The sequence below is a fragment of the Pleurodeles waltl genome, chromosome 7 (genome assembly GCF_031143425.1).
Source record: "Pleurodeles waltl isolate 20211129_DDA chromosome 7, aPleWal1.hap1.20221129, whole genome shotgun sequence".
NCBI lineage: Eukaryota > Metazoa > Chordata > Amphibia > Caudata > Salamandridae > Pleurodeles > Pleurodeles waltl.
This window is the reverse complement of record NC_090446.1, coordinates 862,740,905-862,757,967: the sequence shown is the minus strand read 5'-3', so window position 1 is coordinate 862,757,967 and position 17,063 is coordinate 862,740,905. Positions and strand designations below refer to the sequence as shown.

General features: G+C 45.7%; 1 protein-coding gene across 1 annotated transcript in view; it reads left to right on the top strand.

Moving 5' to 3' along the window:
• The window catches only part of APBB3 (amyloid beta precursor protein binding family B member 3), a 172,497-nt gene that overhangs the window by 88,732 nt on the left and 66,702 nt on the right, over nucleotides 1-17,063 (top strand). Inside the window, exons 10-11 of the mRNA XM_069199384.1 lie at nucleotides 6,767-6,850; nucleotides 11,044-11,159. Coding sequence (XP_069055485.1) covers nucleotides 6,767-6,850; nucleotides 11,044-11,159 — 200 coding nt within the window. The remainder of the gene's footprint in view (nucleotides 1-6,766; nucleotides 6,851-11,043; nucleotides 11,160-17,063) is intronic.

The window sequence follows — 17,063 nt, the reverse complement described above, 5'->3', positions numbered from 1 at the left end:
GTATACAAACCATGTATTCCAAAAGTGGAATGTGAACCATGAATGGACCCCAAACCTATGTGAGCTTGTAGAGGGTCGCTGGGACTGTAAGAAAACAGTGAGGGTTAGAAAAATAGCCCACCCCAAGACCCTGAAAGGTAGGTGTAAAGTGCACCTACTACCCCCAGAGAGCACAGAAGTCGTGATAGGGGGATTCTGCAGGAAGAACAAACACCAGCAATGCCACAACAGTGGATTTCCAGACCTGAGTACCTGTAAGACAAGGGGACCAAGTCCAATAGTCGCGACAGTGTCGAGAGTGGGCAAGAGCGCATGAAATGCCAGCTGAGGGTGCAAGGAAGCTGCCACTGGGTGGAAGAAGCTTGGAGTTCTGCAAGAAAGAAGAAGACTAGGGACTTCTCCTTTGGAAGATGGATGTCCCACGTCGCAATGAAGCTTGCAGAGGTGTTCCCACGCAGAAAGACCGCAAACAAGCCTTGCTAGCTGCAAGGGTCACAGTAGAGATTTTTGGGTGCTGCTGTGGCCCAGTAGGGACCAGGATGTCGCCACTTGTAGAAGGAGACAGAGGGGGCGCCCAGCAACTCAGGGAGCCCTCACAGAAGCAGGCAGCACCCGCAGAAGTACCTGAACAGGCACTTGGAAGGAAACTGAACTGGAGTCCATGCGAAGTCACAAAAGGGATTCCCACGATGCCAGAGGACAACTCAGAAGGTTGTGCACTGCAGGAAGGAGTATCAGGGACACAGGCTTGGCTGTGCATGAAGGAAATCCTGGAAGAGTGCACAGGAGCCGGAGCAGCTGCAAATCACACGGTACCCAGCAATGCAGTCTAGCGTGGGGAGGCAAGGACCTACCTCCACCAAACTTCGACTGAAGAGTCACTGGACTATGGGAGTCACTTGGACAGAGTTGCTGAGTTCCAGGGACCACGCTCGTCAGGATGAGAGGGGACCCAGAGGACCAGTGTTGCAGTCTTTTGGTGCCTGCGTTAGCAGGGGGAAGATTCCATCGACCCACGGGAGATTTGTTTGGAGCTTCTGGTGCAGGGTGAAGGCAGGCTACCCCCAGAGCATGAACCACCTGGAAACAGTCGAGAAAGCCAGCAGGATGAGCCGATACATGGTTGCTAGTAGTCGTCTTGCTACTTTGTTGCAGTTTTGCAGGCGTCCCGAGCAGTCAGCGGTCAATCCTTTGGTAGAAGGTGAAGAGGGAGATGCAGAAGAACTCTGATGAGCTCTTTCATTCGTTATCTAAAGAATTCCCCAAAGCAGAGACCCTAAATAGCCAGAAAAGGAGGTTTGGCTACCTAGGGAGGAGGATTGGCTCCTAAGAGAGTTAAGAGCCTATCAGAAGGAGCCTCTGACGTCACCTGATGGCACTGGCCACTCAGAGCAGTCCAGTGTGCCCCCAACACCTCTGTTTCCAAGATGGCAGAGGTCTGGGACACACTGGAGGAGCTCTGGGCACCTCCCCTGGGAGGTGCAGGCCAGGGGAAGTGGTCACTCCCCTTTCCTTTGTCCAGTTTCGCGCCAGAGCAGGGCTGGGGGATCCCTGAACCGGTGTAGACGGGCTTATGCAGAGATGGGCACCATCTGTGCCCATCAAAGCATTTCCAGAGGCTGGGGGAGGCTACTCCTCCCCAGCCCTCACACCTATTTCCAAAGGGAGAGGGTTTTACACCCTCTCTCAGAGGAAGTCCTTTGTTCTGCCTTCCTGGGCCATTGCTGCCTGGACCCCAGGAGGGCAGAAACCTGTCTGAGGGGTTGGCAGCAGCAGCAGCTGCTGTGGAGACCCCGGAAAGGCAGTTTGGCAGTACCCAGGTACTGTGCTAGAGACCCGAGGGATCATGGAATTGTCCCCTCAATACCAGAATGGTATTGGGGTGACAGTTCCATGATCTTAGACATGTTACATGGCCATGTTCGGAGTTACCATTGTGACACTATACATAGGTAGTGACCTATGTATAGTGCACGCGTGTAATGATGTCCCCGCACTCACAAAGTCCGGGGAATTCGCCCTGAACGATGTGGGAGCACCTTGGCTAGTGCCAGGGTGCCCACACACTAAGTAACTTTGCACCCAACCGTCACCAGGTGAAGGTTAGACATATAGGTGACTTATAAGTTACTTAAGTGCAGTGGTAAATGGCTGTGAAATAACGTGGACGTTATTTCACGCAGGCTGCACTGGCAGGCCTGTGTAAGAATTGTCAGAGCTCCCTATGGGTGGCAAAAGAAATGCTGCAGCCCATAGGGATCTCCTGGAAACCCAATACCCTGGGTACCTCAGTACCATATACTAGGGAACTTAATGGGTGTACCAGTATGCCAATGTGAGTTGGTAAATTTAGTCACTAGACTGTTAGAGACACATTTGGAAAGCAGAGAGAGCATAACCACTTAGGTTCTGGTTAGCAGAGCCTCAGTGAGACAGTTAGACATCACACAGGGAACACATACATACAGGCCACAAACTTATGAGCACTGGGGTCCTGGCTAGCAGGATCCCAGTGACACATAACAACCACACTTACAACATAGGGTTTTCACTATGAGCACTGGGCCCTGGCTAGCAGGACCCCAGTGAGACAGTGAAAACACCCTGACATATACTCACAAACAGGCCAAAAGTGGGGGTAACAAGGCTAGAAAGAGGCTACTTTCTCACACACACCCACAGCCCCACTTACAGCTCACTGGTATATACGCATGTGGCATGTCTTAGCCATAGAATTCCTCTCCCACAAGATAACATGCACGGAAGGCAGAATTGTTTATGTTTGGCAGCCTCTCATACACTACTTTACAGGTTTGGAGCACTTATGTTTCACACCTCCCAGACTCAAAGGACTCCAACTGTTTGATTGGGTGCAACATGGGGTTCCTAATATTCACACTGTCCCTTTCCCAGCCCTACTGGTGCCCCTGCTCTTCCACTGTTTTTCCCAACCCTTCCTACTCTTCCCCCCATACAGACTGCGAGACAGTTAAGCTTTTATTCCACAAAACCCAAGATGTTTCTATTGTTCATCTTTATTCTACCCAGCACCGTTGATTTGTGTGTGTTGTTACAGACAAGCTGCACTGGTATTTCTGAGACATCATTCCAACCTTCAGTGATTCTCCTGCCACATGTGTTCTGTGATATGACTCCACTCTTGCTGGTGGCTTAAGTAATTTGTAATGCACTGGGATGCTAGAAGCTTTCTTAAGCTTCTGTACGATGTTTCGCCGATGCTTTTGTACTATGAAAACCTGCTAATGAAAAGATGTTAAGTAAAATGAAGTACATTTCTAACCTTTTAAATACACCTCACCCTGCCCTTGAGACTCACTAGGGCCCCCCATAGGGGTGACTGACATGTAATAAAAAGGAAGGTTCGGTTACACTTGCCAGTTCAAAATAGCAGCTTACAAACTCACACACAGTCTGAGACATGTTTAAAAGACTGCTTTAGTAGGTCGAACAATGAGTGCTCCAGGCCCTCTAGTAGCATTTAATTTACAGGCCGTGGGCACATATAGTGCACTTTACTAGGGACCTACAAGTAAATTAAATATGCCATTGTGGAGAAGCTAATGTTACCATATTTAGAGTACTAGGCACCTGCACTTTAGCACTGGTCACCAGAATCCTAAAAGCGAGCAAAAACAAGTCAGAGAAACAAGGTCAGAGATCAAAAAATTGGGGGACAACATGCCAAAGATGCCAGATCTAACAGTTGACTACAATAAACCTTTTGAATTTGCCTAGTCCAAGGATTAGCCTCAATTAAAACTGCTCTTGTACTGCCATATCGTAGACCTGAATGCTGTGCATTCCAAGCAAACCTAGGTAAGACTAGTATTGAGATACTGCTTGAAGGATGACTGTTAGAAATTGGCAGGTTTATACACCCCATCAAAATAGGGACCACAATCCTAGTCAGGGTTATTCAGATACACACCTTAAATTAAACTGGCACAGAGCATTCAGGCTTAACCTAAGAGTCAATGTGTAAAGTATTTGTGAAATACAATATTTACAATGATTTAAAAGGACACAGTGACAACACCATAAAACAACTCCACACCAGGTTAGAAAAATAGATAATCTTTATATACTTCGAAAAGGACCAAAATGAAAAAAGTCCAATTACGACTGTGTAGTTACAACCCCGCTGAAATGGTAGAAACTACCTGTGCTTATATTCAGGATTATATGGTAGTCTGCTTGTGCTGAATATGACCCCAACCAGGGATCGACAATGGTATGGTTTACAGATTGGGTTGAGAGAGAAGTGCTCCACAAAGCTTTGGGGGTAAGATATTGTGGTGAAGAAAGAGGGGTGTGCAAGGACTCCAGGTGCCCAAGTGTGCTGGTGCAAGTGTTCTAAGTGTCCTTTATCAAACTGGACACCAGTAGGTTTCAGCACCTACAGCCGCAATGCAGGTGCAGCAGTCTCCCATAGTTGTGGTGCATGGTGGGGATATCCCACTGCCACTAGGTCAGCCTCTGCTTGCAGATCTGTGGAGACGGGGGTTCTCTAGGGGTCCACAGTGTGTCCCTGGGTTGCAAAGAGGGGCATTTCCTGGTTGGGGGATGGCTAAGTTTACACAGACCAGCTGCGGTCCGCACAAGTCGAAGAAATGGCACTACATGCCAGAGACAAATGTGAGTGTAGGAAGATGGCTTTAAGCGCCCAAATTAAGCACAAGAGATAGTTTTGAAGGTTCAAGTCGGACAGGACTCCTTGTGGGCTGAGTCCGGCTATAGTCTCTGGGGTGATGAAGTCTTTGATGTCCCTGAGACTTCTTGAGCAGGGGGAAAACCAACAAGTCTTTGGAGTTACTTGGGTTTGGTGAAGTTGTAGGGGGTAATTTTGCTTCTTCCTCACTGCGGAGGTAACAGCCAGCAGGCCAACACATAGAGCAGGTTGCAAAGTGGCAGTCCTTCCTGACAGCACAGTATTCAACTAGCCAACACAGCAAAGCAAGTTGCAAAGTGGTAGTCGCTCCTGGCAACACAGCTCCTCTTCTTTTCAGTCTCCTCAGGACCCCAATTTGAACTAGTTTGGTCAGGTTTAGGGTCCAGTACTTGTACCCAAAAAGGCCTTCATGTGAGGGAGACTTCAAAGGAGTCATCTGAAGTGCACCAGGGTCTCTTTCATCAGGCCCTTTCCGCCAGGTTATCTGTGGGGGGTAATCAGTCCTTTGTGTGGAGAGAGGGCATTACCTATTGAAGTTTAAGTGTCAAATCCCTCCCCTTCCATCTGCCCAGAAAGAGCCATCAGTAAGCAGATGAATGCAGATGCAGATGCAGCTGAGTGTCCTGTGTTTGTGGTTGTCTAGAGGGAATTCACACAGTGTAGCTGTCACCCAGCCCAAGCCAGGTGTGTATTCAGAGTCAGGCTCAGGCCCAGAATAGTTAAAGTAAGAAAATTGCAACATTTTAAAAGTGGCATTTTTAGACTTACAGTTTAAAATCCGCCTTCACCATGATTGTGATGTTAAATTGTGAGTCCAGAGACCCCAAACTCCACATTTCCATCTTCTCCCAATTGGGAATTACACTTAATTTTTTAAGGCAATCCCAATGTTACCATATGGGAGAGACAGGCCTTGCAGCAGTGGAAACCGAATTAAGAATTTTTCACTACTTGGGCACGGTAAACTAATAAGTACATGTCCATCTTTTTAAATACACTGCACCCTGCCCTGGGGGTTAACCAGGGCCTACCTTAGGGGTGACTTATATGCAATACAAAGGAAAGTTTGGGCCTGGCATTTATGTACACTTACCAGGTTGAAACGGCAGTGTACAACTGCACACACAGGCTCTGCAGTGGCAGGCTTGCGTCATGTTTGAAGGCTACTGTAGTGGGTGGCCCAATCAGTGCTGCAGGCTCACTAATATCATTTGATTTACAGTCCCTGGCTACTCCCAGTGCACTATTCTAGGACCTTTCAAGTACATTAAATATGCCAATTGTGGATAAGCCAGTGTTACCATGTTTTGGAGTACAGAGCACCTGCACTTCAGCACTGGTCACCAGTGTTAAGGTGTACAGAATTTTAAAAGCCAGCAAAAATGTGTCAAAAGAATAGGAGGTCAGAGGACAAAAAGTTATGGGAAACCACACCAATGATGCCAGGTCTAACAGCAACCTTTCTTAGGTTTTGCATCACTACACAATCAAAACTGCATATTTGTCAAGTCCAAAGCCGGGTCTCCTGGCACAAAGCAATTCAAAATGTATTCAAATAAGAATTAAAACAAAAACCATGTCGCAGATGATCGAAGTCATTCATGTTTCAAACAAAAACTGGCAATTCAAACCCTCATCCCAGCTCTGTGGAAAGTTTGGGCAACTATTTAAAGTGTGGGTTGACACATACCTGTAGTTTTCACTGGGAAAATTAAAATCACCATTAGGTTTCTAAGTATTAACTTCATTACTGTTTGTAATTACCATATACAAGCTTGGTTGCTTAGACGGAGTTATTAGCAAGACTTTCTAGCTGATCAGCTTTTCAAGATGTAGTTAAGAAAGTTGAAGGCAAAACGCAAGGAACCTAAAGTATTATAACAAAGGGTGGAGGTGAAATTTAATATCTAATTTGAAAGAGTAAATTGGAAGGTATACATGGTTAACACTAGTTAATGCTGTTACATTACGCACAGCAAGCATTTTGATTATCTGTTGCCACTTAGCTTCGCTAACACTAATCGGATTGTTTTAATGTATGTAGGATAATTCATTAATTCTCAATTTTCTCCTCAGTTGACATTCTTGATGCGGTGAGACAATCCATTCAGAAGTACGATACACTTTATGTTGGCAGTCGGCCAGTTTCCAAGCCAATGGGTAAGTGATATCCAAAGACTGCGCAGTCTTCCTTCTCTTTGTCCACATTTACATGCATTTATTCGCGTATCCTATACTGCTTGCTAAGCAGGGTGCAGATTTTGTAACATTTGTGCGGATCAATGTCTTTTAAAAACGTAGTTAATAATTCAGATGGTTTCTTGATACTTTCCTCGTCTTACAACATGAAGCAATCCTTGACTACCTAATGCTTTTTTTCTCGTTATGTAGAATCGCTATTATTTGCTGTACGTTTACATGGCAGTCTTAGAAGGATATTACTGCAATACAACCATTGCACATTCTGTGGCACATCCTAAGAAAACCATTACTCGTAAAAAAGATTTTTGGGCTTGGGTATCAGCACATTTCTAGGATAATGGTCATTAGAATTGATTATAACTGAACCAATGGTATGCCATGCTATTCAAGGTAGATTGGCAGTAGCTGATGTATATATTATGCCTTGATGGTTTGATTGGTTATTTGCTGTAGATATCTAAACGTCACGTAACTCTGAATGCTCAGTTTTTGGCATCTCGTTTAGTAGATAGTGGTGGATGAAATCCACTGTGCTGCATCATGTTGCATGTTAGCGCAGGTTCAGTTGCTGACTTGGCTCCGGACAACTGATGGCACTACAAAAGATGCTCATTTGACCTAAACATTTGAATACAAAAACACAATTGAGAATACGGGTTCTTGTAAGGGGGGGGCAGGTCAGTAGTGTAACATTTGTAGCACTATGCCCCTCGTAAGCCTCAACTAGAGGTTGGACAACAGTGGATTCTGGTGTGTGGGATAAAGGGGGAATTTCCTTTACGGACTAGGCGGTCTCACACACTCAATGGTGTCATGCTTCATCATATGACCACCTAGCCCCACCCAGGTAGGGCAATGCCACCTGGGCGGACTCAACCTCACTGTTAAAGGAACAGGAGGGAGTGCGTAAATCAATTCTGGTTCTGGCAAAGGGGATCCAGCTAGACTAGGAAATAAAAACACCTAAACAGATACCTGTGTGTATTTTAATAGGAGGTTCTGTTTGGTGTGATTAAAAAGAAGACTGGGACACCAAGTGAGAGCAATGACTCACTGGGTATCCTATCTAAATGGAAAAAGCCAACATGTTTCTGCCCACAACGAGGAGCTGGAGGGTCTCGGGGCATTCATCAGGGCGAAGGATCCCTGCTATACAAGCTAAGTATGCGTAAAGTAATTAATAGTAATCAAGAAATATAATAATAAGTGTCACCCGAACGGGCGGGGGCCTACCTTGCCAAGGGAATACCTGGGGGGACCCTATCACTAGAGGCTACTAGCCTCTGGTGTCCTGGAGAGGGAGCGTCCCCTTATAGTCAGACTTGCATCAAAGGCGGGCGCTCGCTCTGCGCCTAGACCGACCTCTCGACAGGACCGCTTGCATGACATTTGAATGACAGTTTAAATAGAAACTTGCTTGACCTATAACAGTTGGTGGCTAGATGACTAAAAGCTCACTCAGATAGTAATTATTAATAGCAGCATGAATGAAAGTGTGGTTAGTTTGCAATGAGCGTTGACTACAAGAGTAGAAGAGGATTTGACCTACATTAGTTGAACACAACAAGAATGGAAGCTCTGTTGATCTACAGCAGTTGAAGAAAGCATTAATGAAAGCTCATTCGCATTACAATTGATGGCTGCACGAATGGTGGCTCGCTCCACATATCAAGGTTTACTGAAGCATGAAATGAAGGGAAATAGTGTTGATTATATGAATGAATGATTGAAGGAATTAATTAATTAAGTAATTTAAACACTTAACTAGAACACAGCTGCTCCAAGGAGCATCCAAGGAGCATCTGGGCACTGTAAAAGACCTCGTCTGACAAAAAGCTAATTAGAATTTTAACAAGACGTGAAAAATCATGATTTTAGATATTTACTGAAATGCATTTCATTGCTGATGTGACTCAGGTAGACTGGGAATTTATACCATACTCTGGTAGCTAAAACAGAGAAGGATAGACCACATTTCAGACATAGCCTAAACCAGGGAGTTAACATCATAAAAGCCCCTGGGGATCGTAGTGACCTGGTGGGTATATAATGGGCTATCCTTTTAGACATATATTTATAGTCCATAGTGTAAAAGTCCCTATAGGGCAGTAAAGGTGGCTTGAAATGGATCCTTAGGTGAATGGACACCTGAGATATTGAGAAACAGAAGCCCATCTAGGTTTTTTTAAAACCAGGTCAGCTGCTACATTTTCAATAGTCTGAAGCATTCTAATCAGGTAGGTTGGGAGACAGAGATGACGAACCTTGCCATAAATAAGCTTAGCCGTTATCAAGGCATGTAAAACTATTTAGCACATCTCAATTGGAAGAAACAGAATATATTTCTTTATCTTCTGAAGTATGGCATAGCAAGTGCCAGCCACTGCAGATATTTGGGATGGAGGGAGAGTTGATTGTCAAATATTTTTAGCAACCATAGCCGGTCACAGTGGGGGAGGAAACGTGTTAGGTCAGCAATTTTCAACCCAATTGTCTTGGGTGCAGCAGAAAAGTAGAATTTCACTCTTACCTGAATCATATTTGAGATTGTCCTCGCTCATCCACTCCAAGGCTGTGATGAACAGCAACAGCAACAGGTAGGGGTGTATTCTTGGATGGCGATCGTATATTTATTGATTGCAAGGCTCATCTGCACATTATTACATAAGAGATGATCTTGAAGGTGAACACCAAGACAAGGGCTGCCAAAGGGGCGATATAGCTGTAGAGAGCCCCGCTGCACCCTCTGGTTTAGCAGTTTTCTTCCATCCACACAAATTGTTGTTGGTCTTCTAGAAAAGATTTAGTACAACCCTGAACCAGACCACCAACACTTATATCTAACAGCCTTTGAAGTCACACACCGCCAAGCAATTTAACAAAATCAGAACAGCATTACTGATAGAGCAGGCAACTCCAAAGAGTATCTCGTGAGCTACGGGTAGGTCTCCAGCTACCTAGAAGTAGCACTCCTTTTTGCAGTCCTGCATATTAAGAAGCTTTTGCTTTGTGGAATTAATATATGTGTAAAAAATTGAAACACGTGTATTGGAGATGTAAATGTGTGTGTTTTCATGAACCTGTAGGCTGATGTTTAGAAAAAATGGTTGAATTTTCAAAATATATGTTAAGCTGATATTTGTGTGATAAGTCATGCAAAGTCAGAGAAACGTATTTCTGATTTACCACCTATCAGCCAGGGGCACTGTACCTAAGGCTGTTATGTATTACCCATGTAGAAGCATTCCACATTGGCAAAGTCTTTTCTACATTACTGCTGGCAACCATTTCTGAAGAACTCAGGTAATCTGCTCATAATCTTGCAAATGAGGGCCACTAATATAATCTTGTCTGAAGTGGTCACTATTACAACACTAATAATATTAGTGGCTCATGATGATTTTCATTAGATATAAATAGCTCTTACAGCAGAAAAGGTTGAGGACCTCTGGTCTAGAGCAAATTGAATTTAGTCGGACACTTCTAAAAGGGCATCTCCATGCTGAGTCTAGACTGAGTTGGAAGTAGAAAACCTAACATTTCTAAATAATTAGAAAGTTGTACATTGACAAGTGTTCCTAACATTTTCAACCTTGCAGGCCAGCTTCAGGTTTTTCTAGTAGAGGGATTACCTGTTTTCAGGAGCATGGAACCTTTGCAAAGTCGAAGGAGAAATTGAAGCGGCTGTTCAAAACAGGATTCATTACTTCAGCTTTCATATATAGCATGCAGAGCAGACATGGATCATCAGGGGATCAAGATGTACACAATATCATCTGCTAAAACATTGTATTGTATTTTATTGTTACATTTCAATAGCGTCTTCTACTTCTTGTTGAGGTCCAAAGTGCTTTGCCAATAAAGTCAATGATTGTGATTCTGAGTTGCAGGGATGTGAGAAAGGTGCAGGTAGTAGTGTCATCTTAAGTGTGGATTGTTGGTGTTAAGTGTAATGGCTTGATTGAAAGACAGAGCAGTAGTAACCCGTTAGCTTCTATCTGTGTATGAAAATAACTAATTCATCAAGAGATAGATCCACTAGAATCCATCAGTAATAAACAGTACATACTTGCATCCAGCCTTCTATATGATACACAAATTAGGTGGTTCCTAAATGAACATGGCTGCCTTCTTTCTGTTGTGCGTTTCAGGGATAGAGGTGTTAAATGAAACAATTGAGAAACTGACAACTACGACAGACCGGGAGCAGTGGAAGACGGGAGTGATGGAAGTGTCAGACACAGTGGTTGCAGTGCATCCTCCAGAGGTAATCAGAGAGAGATCAGGGAATGTAGTTACTGCAGGATAAAGCAAACTTCCTGGTATCACATGTTTTGTTGTAGAGGGGCAAAGGAGGCCACTGAGCTGATTTAACAATACTTTGCACTGGTGCCAAAAAAGTAAAGGCAAATGTATTTTGCTCTATGTTCTACTTGTAGAATTGGGAATGGGGCAAACACACTTTATTGGAGTCCATAGAAGAGAAAGGTTTTTGGTCCAAGACAAAAGTGGAAACATGCACAGTTACACATTTATTGCGTATACCTCATTATATGTAGATAATAGTTATTTCAACAAAAAATCCTAGTCCATGGTTAACAATAACATAAAGGCTCGTAATATCCATGCCCTACTTTTACTATTTGTGTTATAAGAAATTAACATTTATTGTTAGACCTGTCAGCTCTTGGCGTGGTTTCGCCTGTCTTTTTGGCTTCTGACCTCCTGTTTTTGATCCTGTGCTGAAGGTTTTGCTGTCTTTAGGACTCTGAGCACTTTACCACTGCTGACCAGTGCTAAAGTGCAAGTACTCTGTCTAAATTGCATTGGTGATTGGTTTCTCCATGATTGGCATACTTGATGTACTAGTAAGTCCCAAATATAGTGCACCAGATGTGCCCCGGGCCTGTAAATCAAATGCTACTAGTGGGACTGCTGCACTGATTATGCCATCCACATGAGTAGTCTTGTAAACATCTCAGGCCTGTCGTGGAAGTGTCTGTGAGTGCAGTATTAAAACTGCCATTTCGACCTGGCAAGTGAACCCACTTGCCAGGCCCAAACCTTTCCTTTTGCTATATGTAAGTTACCCCAAAGGTAGGCTCAAGGCAACCCAATGGGCAGGGTTCAGTGCATTTAAAAGGTAGGGCATGGTATGTTTTCCATATCTTGATAGTGAAATGCTACTAAATTTGTTTTTCACTATTGCAAGGCTTATCTCTTTCATAGCTTAAAGTGGGGATTGCCTTGAAATATCTTTCAAGTGTAATTTCCCATTGGGAGCAGGTAGAGATGAGGAGTTTGGGGCCTCTGAACTCAAAATATAAAAATACATATTTTGGTGAAGTTGGTTTTAAAACTGTAAGTTTGAAAGTGTCACTTTTAGAAAATGGGCATTCTCTTGCTTAACCATTCTGTGCCTCTGCCTGTCTGTGACATACACATCTGGGTCAGGATGACAGTTGGGCTGTTTGTGAATTCACTCTAGAAAGTCACACAAAGGCAGTTAATGTGTGCCCTGCATATCCTGATGGGTCTTCCTGGGCTAAAGTGGTGGGAGGAGCTGACACTGGTCTTCCTGGGCTAAAGTGGTGGGAGGAGCTGACACTTACACCTGAATTGAGCTGTGCCTGTCCTTACTCAAAGCAGTCTCCAACCGCATTGAGTTTGTCTGGGGCCAGGGATGGAAACACAGGGTCCTGTGCACTACAAAGACTTTCCTTTGAAGTTTGCCTAATTCAAAGGCAGAAATGAGTATAACTACTAGACCTCTGAAACCACAACTTTAGAATCCTTCTGGACTAAGGATTTTCTACCAGGAAGAAGAGCTAGATGCCGTGGGAGGGACTGTCACACTGCCGGTTGCTTTGTTGTGCTGGCCCGCTCTTACTGCTTCTGTCCTGGGAGTGAAAGGTCTGGACTTTCCTTTCTATATCTTGCTTCCAAAGGTTCTCTAAGGGCTTGGACTGAGCTTGCCTCCTGTTCGAAGTCTCAGGGACATCAAAGTCTTCTGCTGAGAGTCCTGACTTGCCATGTGGTGCCAACTCCAGTCTCTAGGCCCTAGGAAGTGTAAGCTGGCAACCTGAAGAAGAAAATCCACACACTGATGCGTTGCGACAGAAAAATCGTCACAGCACCTGTGCTGCGGCTGAAGAATTTACACAGCGCCTGTCTTGCGGCTGCAGAATTAACACAGCACCAGTTTCACTGTAGTTCCATCAAAACAGCATGTCTGGATTTTCCACCCATTGTCCCCAGGGTGTCAATTTCTCAAGAACCCCGCAGTAAGGAACTAAGACTGCATGTCTCAAAATCAAGGCATCACCTTTCCTGCTGTGAAAGAATCGATGCATCATCTCCCCTGTCAGTAAGGAACCAGTGCATCGCCTCTCCTGCAAGGCAAGAATTGACGCATCACTTCCCCTGAGCAGTAAGAAACCAACCATTGCTTTGCTTTTCAATGCCTCTCCTCTCCTGCGGCCCACATCGTCTTTGTTTTTGACCCATCCCAGGTACTTTGTGCTAAAAAAATACAGTCATTGATTCTTATGGATTAGGACTTATTTCCATTTTTCAAAAGTGATATCTTTACTCGTGTGTGTTGGACTTTTGTGGTTTTGGTCTTGTTTTACTCAGATAAATATGGGCTATTTGCCTAAACTGGTGTGGAATCCTTTTGTAGTGTTTTCACTGTATTACTGTGTATGTGTTTGTGTGCAAATACTTTACACATTGCCTCCGAGATAAGCCTGACTGCTCGTGCCAAGCCACCAAGGGGGTGAGCAGGTGTTATCTTAGCTCTGTGACTCCCTTACCCTCACTAGAGTGAGGGTCCCTACTTAGAGAGGGTGAGAACCACTGCAACTGGAGATGCCATTTCTAACATTAGTGATTAGTGGTGAGGTTTGGACTTGTATTTGTACTTTACATACAGTGATTGGTGTACACTATTTCCATATCACAGACCATTACACCCCAAACGTACTGGTATAATTTTTCTCTTTTTGCAAATTTTGAGGTTGATTCACAATCATGTCTCAGTCTGGTGAGCCATTAGTGGGAGCTGCACAGTTGGTGCTTGAACAGGAGAGGTTGGAGATATTCAGTGCCTCAGCTCAAAATGTTCTGTCCTATTAAAGGCCTCACTAAAAAGAGGGGCTGCCAAAAGCGCTGAGTGTCTGGTTGGCAGCAAAGGAGGCTGATGAGCTCACAGGGGAGGGGAATGCTATTGTGGAGGGAGAGGAGCAAAACCTGCAGGATGATTTTGTGGAGAATCAGGATTTGCCTGGGGGGTAAGGCACCTTCTATGGCAAGCAGCAGTGTTTCCTCAAGAGGTCTGACCACAGAGGAACTGGAGGACAGGCAGGAGGTAGGGTGAGATGGAGCTTCAGTTGGAACTAGCCAGGTTCAAAAGAGAGGCATAGACAATCACCATGGAGGAGAAGAAAATGTTTTAGCTCAAGAGCTGAGCTTGAAGGAGCTGGATCTAAAAAGCAGGTCCAGCTCAGATGGTGGCAGCAGTTCTCCAGTGCGGTCTGTGGGGAAGGTACATATACCCAAGGATATTGTGAAGGATTTTGCTGTGGGGATGACATAGAGCAGTGGTTCAGTGGTTAGGAGGTGGCACTGAGGATAGGATGCACAGGGTCCCTGACAAAGATTGGGGGCAGGCCTGTGAAAGTATTCCTCAATGGAGGGAAGGGACACCTTCTTGGCCTTAGAAGTAGAGGATCTGATGAGGTGCCCTGACATGAAGGATGCCCTGACCAGCAGGCGTGGTCTCACTCAGAGAGTTATAGGGTAAAGCTTAGGGAGAGTACTAAACTTGGGTCTCAAAAGTGGGTGGAGTATGTTGCTTCTTTCTGCAGATCACTGGATGGTTGGGTGAAGGGCAGCGAGGTAACAGATTATCAGGGGCTGTACAATTTGATTTCATGGGAGCACTTGTCTATTCGTTGTTTACCAGAACTGCCCCAGCTCTTGATTGACAGCAAGCTTAATGACCACAGGAAGCTTGCTAAGGTGACAGACTGCTGACTCAGCACCAGGGTCCAAAAGAAGTATGTCGGAGACTCAGCCAAGGGTGGGCAGAGTCCCCAACACAAGAAAGAGGGGAGAGGACAAGGATAAAAGTAAGGAGTTCTCGAAAGGGCACCACACCAGTTCCCAGGGTAAGGATTCCCACCCCCCTGTTAAAAAGAAAGTTTGGTTCCCTTCAGAAAAGCCTGCAGAGAAGGGACTCCTGAAGTGTTTCACCTGTGGCCAGGAAGGGCATATAACAGGGAGTCTGAAGTGTCCCAAGCGGACACAGCCCCACACCAGTGGGCAGACACTAGGGGGAGTGTAGCGCTTGGGGAGGAGTTGGCCCCAGTTAGTGGTAGGGAGCCAGCTGAGTTAACTTTAGTCTTCCTGGGTGAGAGTGAGGTGTCCTGAGAACACTCATACCTAACAACAGTAAAAAGGACAGGCAGTGGGTGACCATCAATGGGAGGTGGGTGGAGGCTCTGAGAGACATAGACCCATTATGGCAACTGTCCACTGTCATCTGGTGTCTCAGGAGCATTTAATCCCTGATGTCTTCCACCAGGTTGTAGCAGTAGACAACAGTGAGCTCCACTGTTTGGTAGCTCAGGGTCCCTTTGAACGGGACGAGAGTCTCAGGTTCCTTGAGGGTAGCTGTGAGTCCATCCATGCCTGTTGACTGTCTACTAGGGAACAATCTGGAGCTTAGTGCCTGGAAGGAGGTGGAACTCAAGTCACACTTGGAGATGTTAGGATTGCCAGATTGGACGTACGTGACCACACAGTCAATGGCCACCAGAGAGGGTGATCAGAAGGACCTGGAGCCTGAAACAGTGGCCCATGTGCCTGCTAGGAGGAGGAGGGGCAAGGGGCACGAGAAACCCACTCCTGAGATTCCCATGGTCCAGGAAGAGGTTGAACCTGAGGGGGGATGCCTTGGAACCTAAAACGGAAGAAGTGGCCGAACTGGGGGACCTGCCTCAGCTGACCCATTAGCAGTGGGAAAGTGACTCCACCAGGGAGGAGTTCTGCGCCACTCTTGAGGGCCTTCAAAAACAGGCTGAGGCCCAAGCAGCTGGTGACTCCTCTTGATCTCACCTGATCTACTGGGAGAATGATCTCCTGTATAGCAGGCCTGTATAGCAGGCCTAAGGTTGCTGAGCCTAGGGCAGCCTTTGTGCTGGTGATACCCCAGTGTTTCAGAGCTTTCCTACTGGGTCTGGCTCATGATGTGCCACTGGCCGGTCATGTGGGGCAGGACAAGACCTTTGACCTCTAATGAGGAAGGCCTCAGATGCATTCTGCAGGACCTGTCAAACCTGCCAGGAGAGTGGCAAATCTGGAAAGAGGCACAAGGCTTCTCTTCAACCGTTCCCTGTCGTGAGTATCCCTTTAGAGCTGGTGGGCATTGACACTGTAGGGCCTCTGGATCCCAAGACTGCCATGGGCAACATGTTTATCCTGGTCACCCAGTATCCATAAGCTATTCCTCTGAGAACAGTGACTTGCTCACTGTGGCCAGGACACATTTGGGGAGCTTTACCCAAGAGGGTTTCCCCAAGGAGGTGATATCTGACTGGGGTACCAATTTCATGTTGTTGTACATGAAAGCAGTGTGGAAGGTGTGTGGTGTTACCTACAAATTCACCACACCTTACCACCCCCAAAGAAATTAATTAGTTGAAAGGTTCAACTATACCCTGAAGGACATGATTGTGGGTTTCTCAGAATCCATGAGGAATAAGTGGGATGTCCTGTTACCATGTCTGTTGTTTGCCTACTGGGAGATACCACAGAACGAAGCTAGCTTCAGCCCTTTTGAACTTCTGTATGGGCACCCTGTGAGAGGGCCTCTCATTTTTGTAAAGGAGGGCTGGGAGCAGGCTCCTAAGAAGCCACGCCAGGATGTATTCAGTTACATGCTGGCCTTCAGGAACCACAGAGCTTGCTTCCGGAAACTCACCCTGGAGAATCGGGAAGCTAGCCAGGAGGATATGAAATGATGGTACCACCAGAATACCATCCTGGTTACGTTTCAGCCTGGCCAGAAAGCGTGGGTGATGGCCCCAGTGGAGCTCTGTGCTCTCCAAGACCGTGAGTCTGGGCCTTTTGAGGTGAAGGAGCCCAGCAATGTCACTTTCCTGGTGGA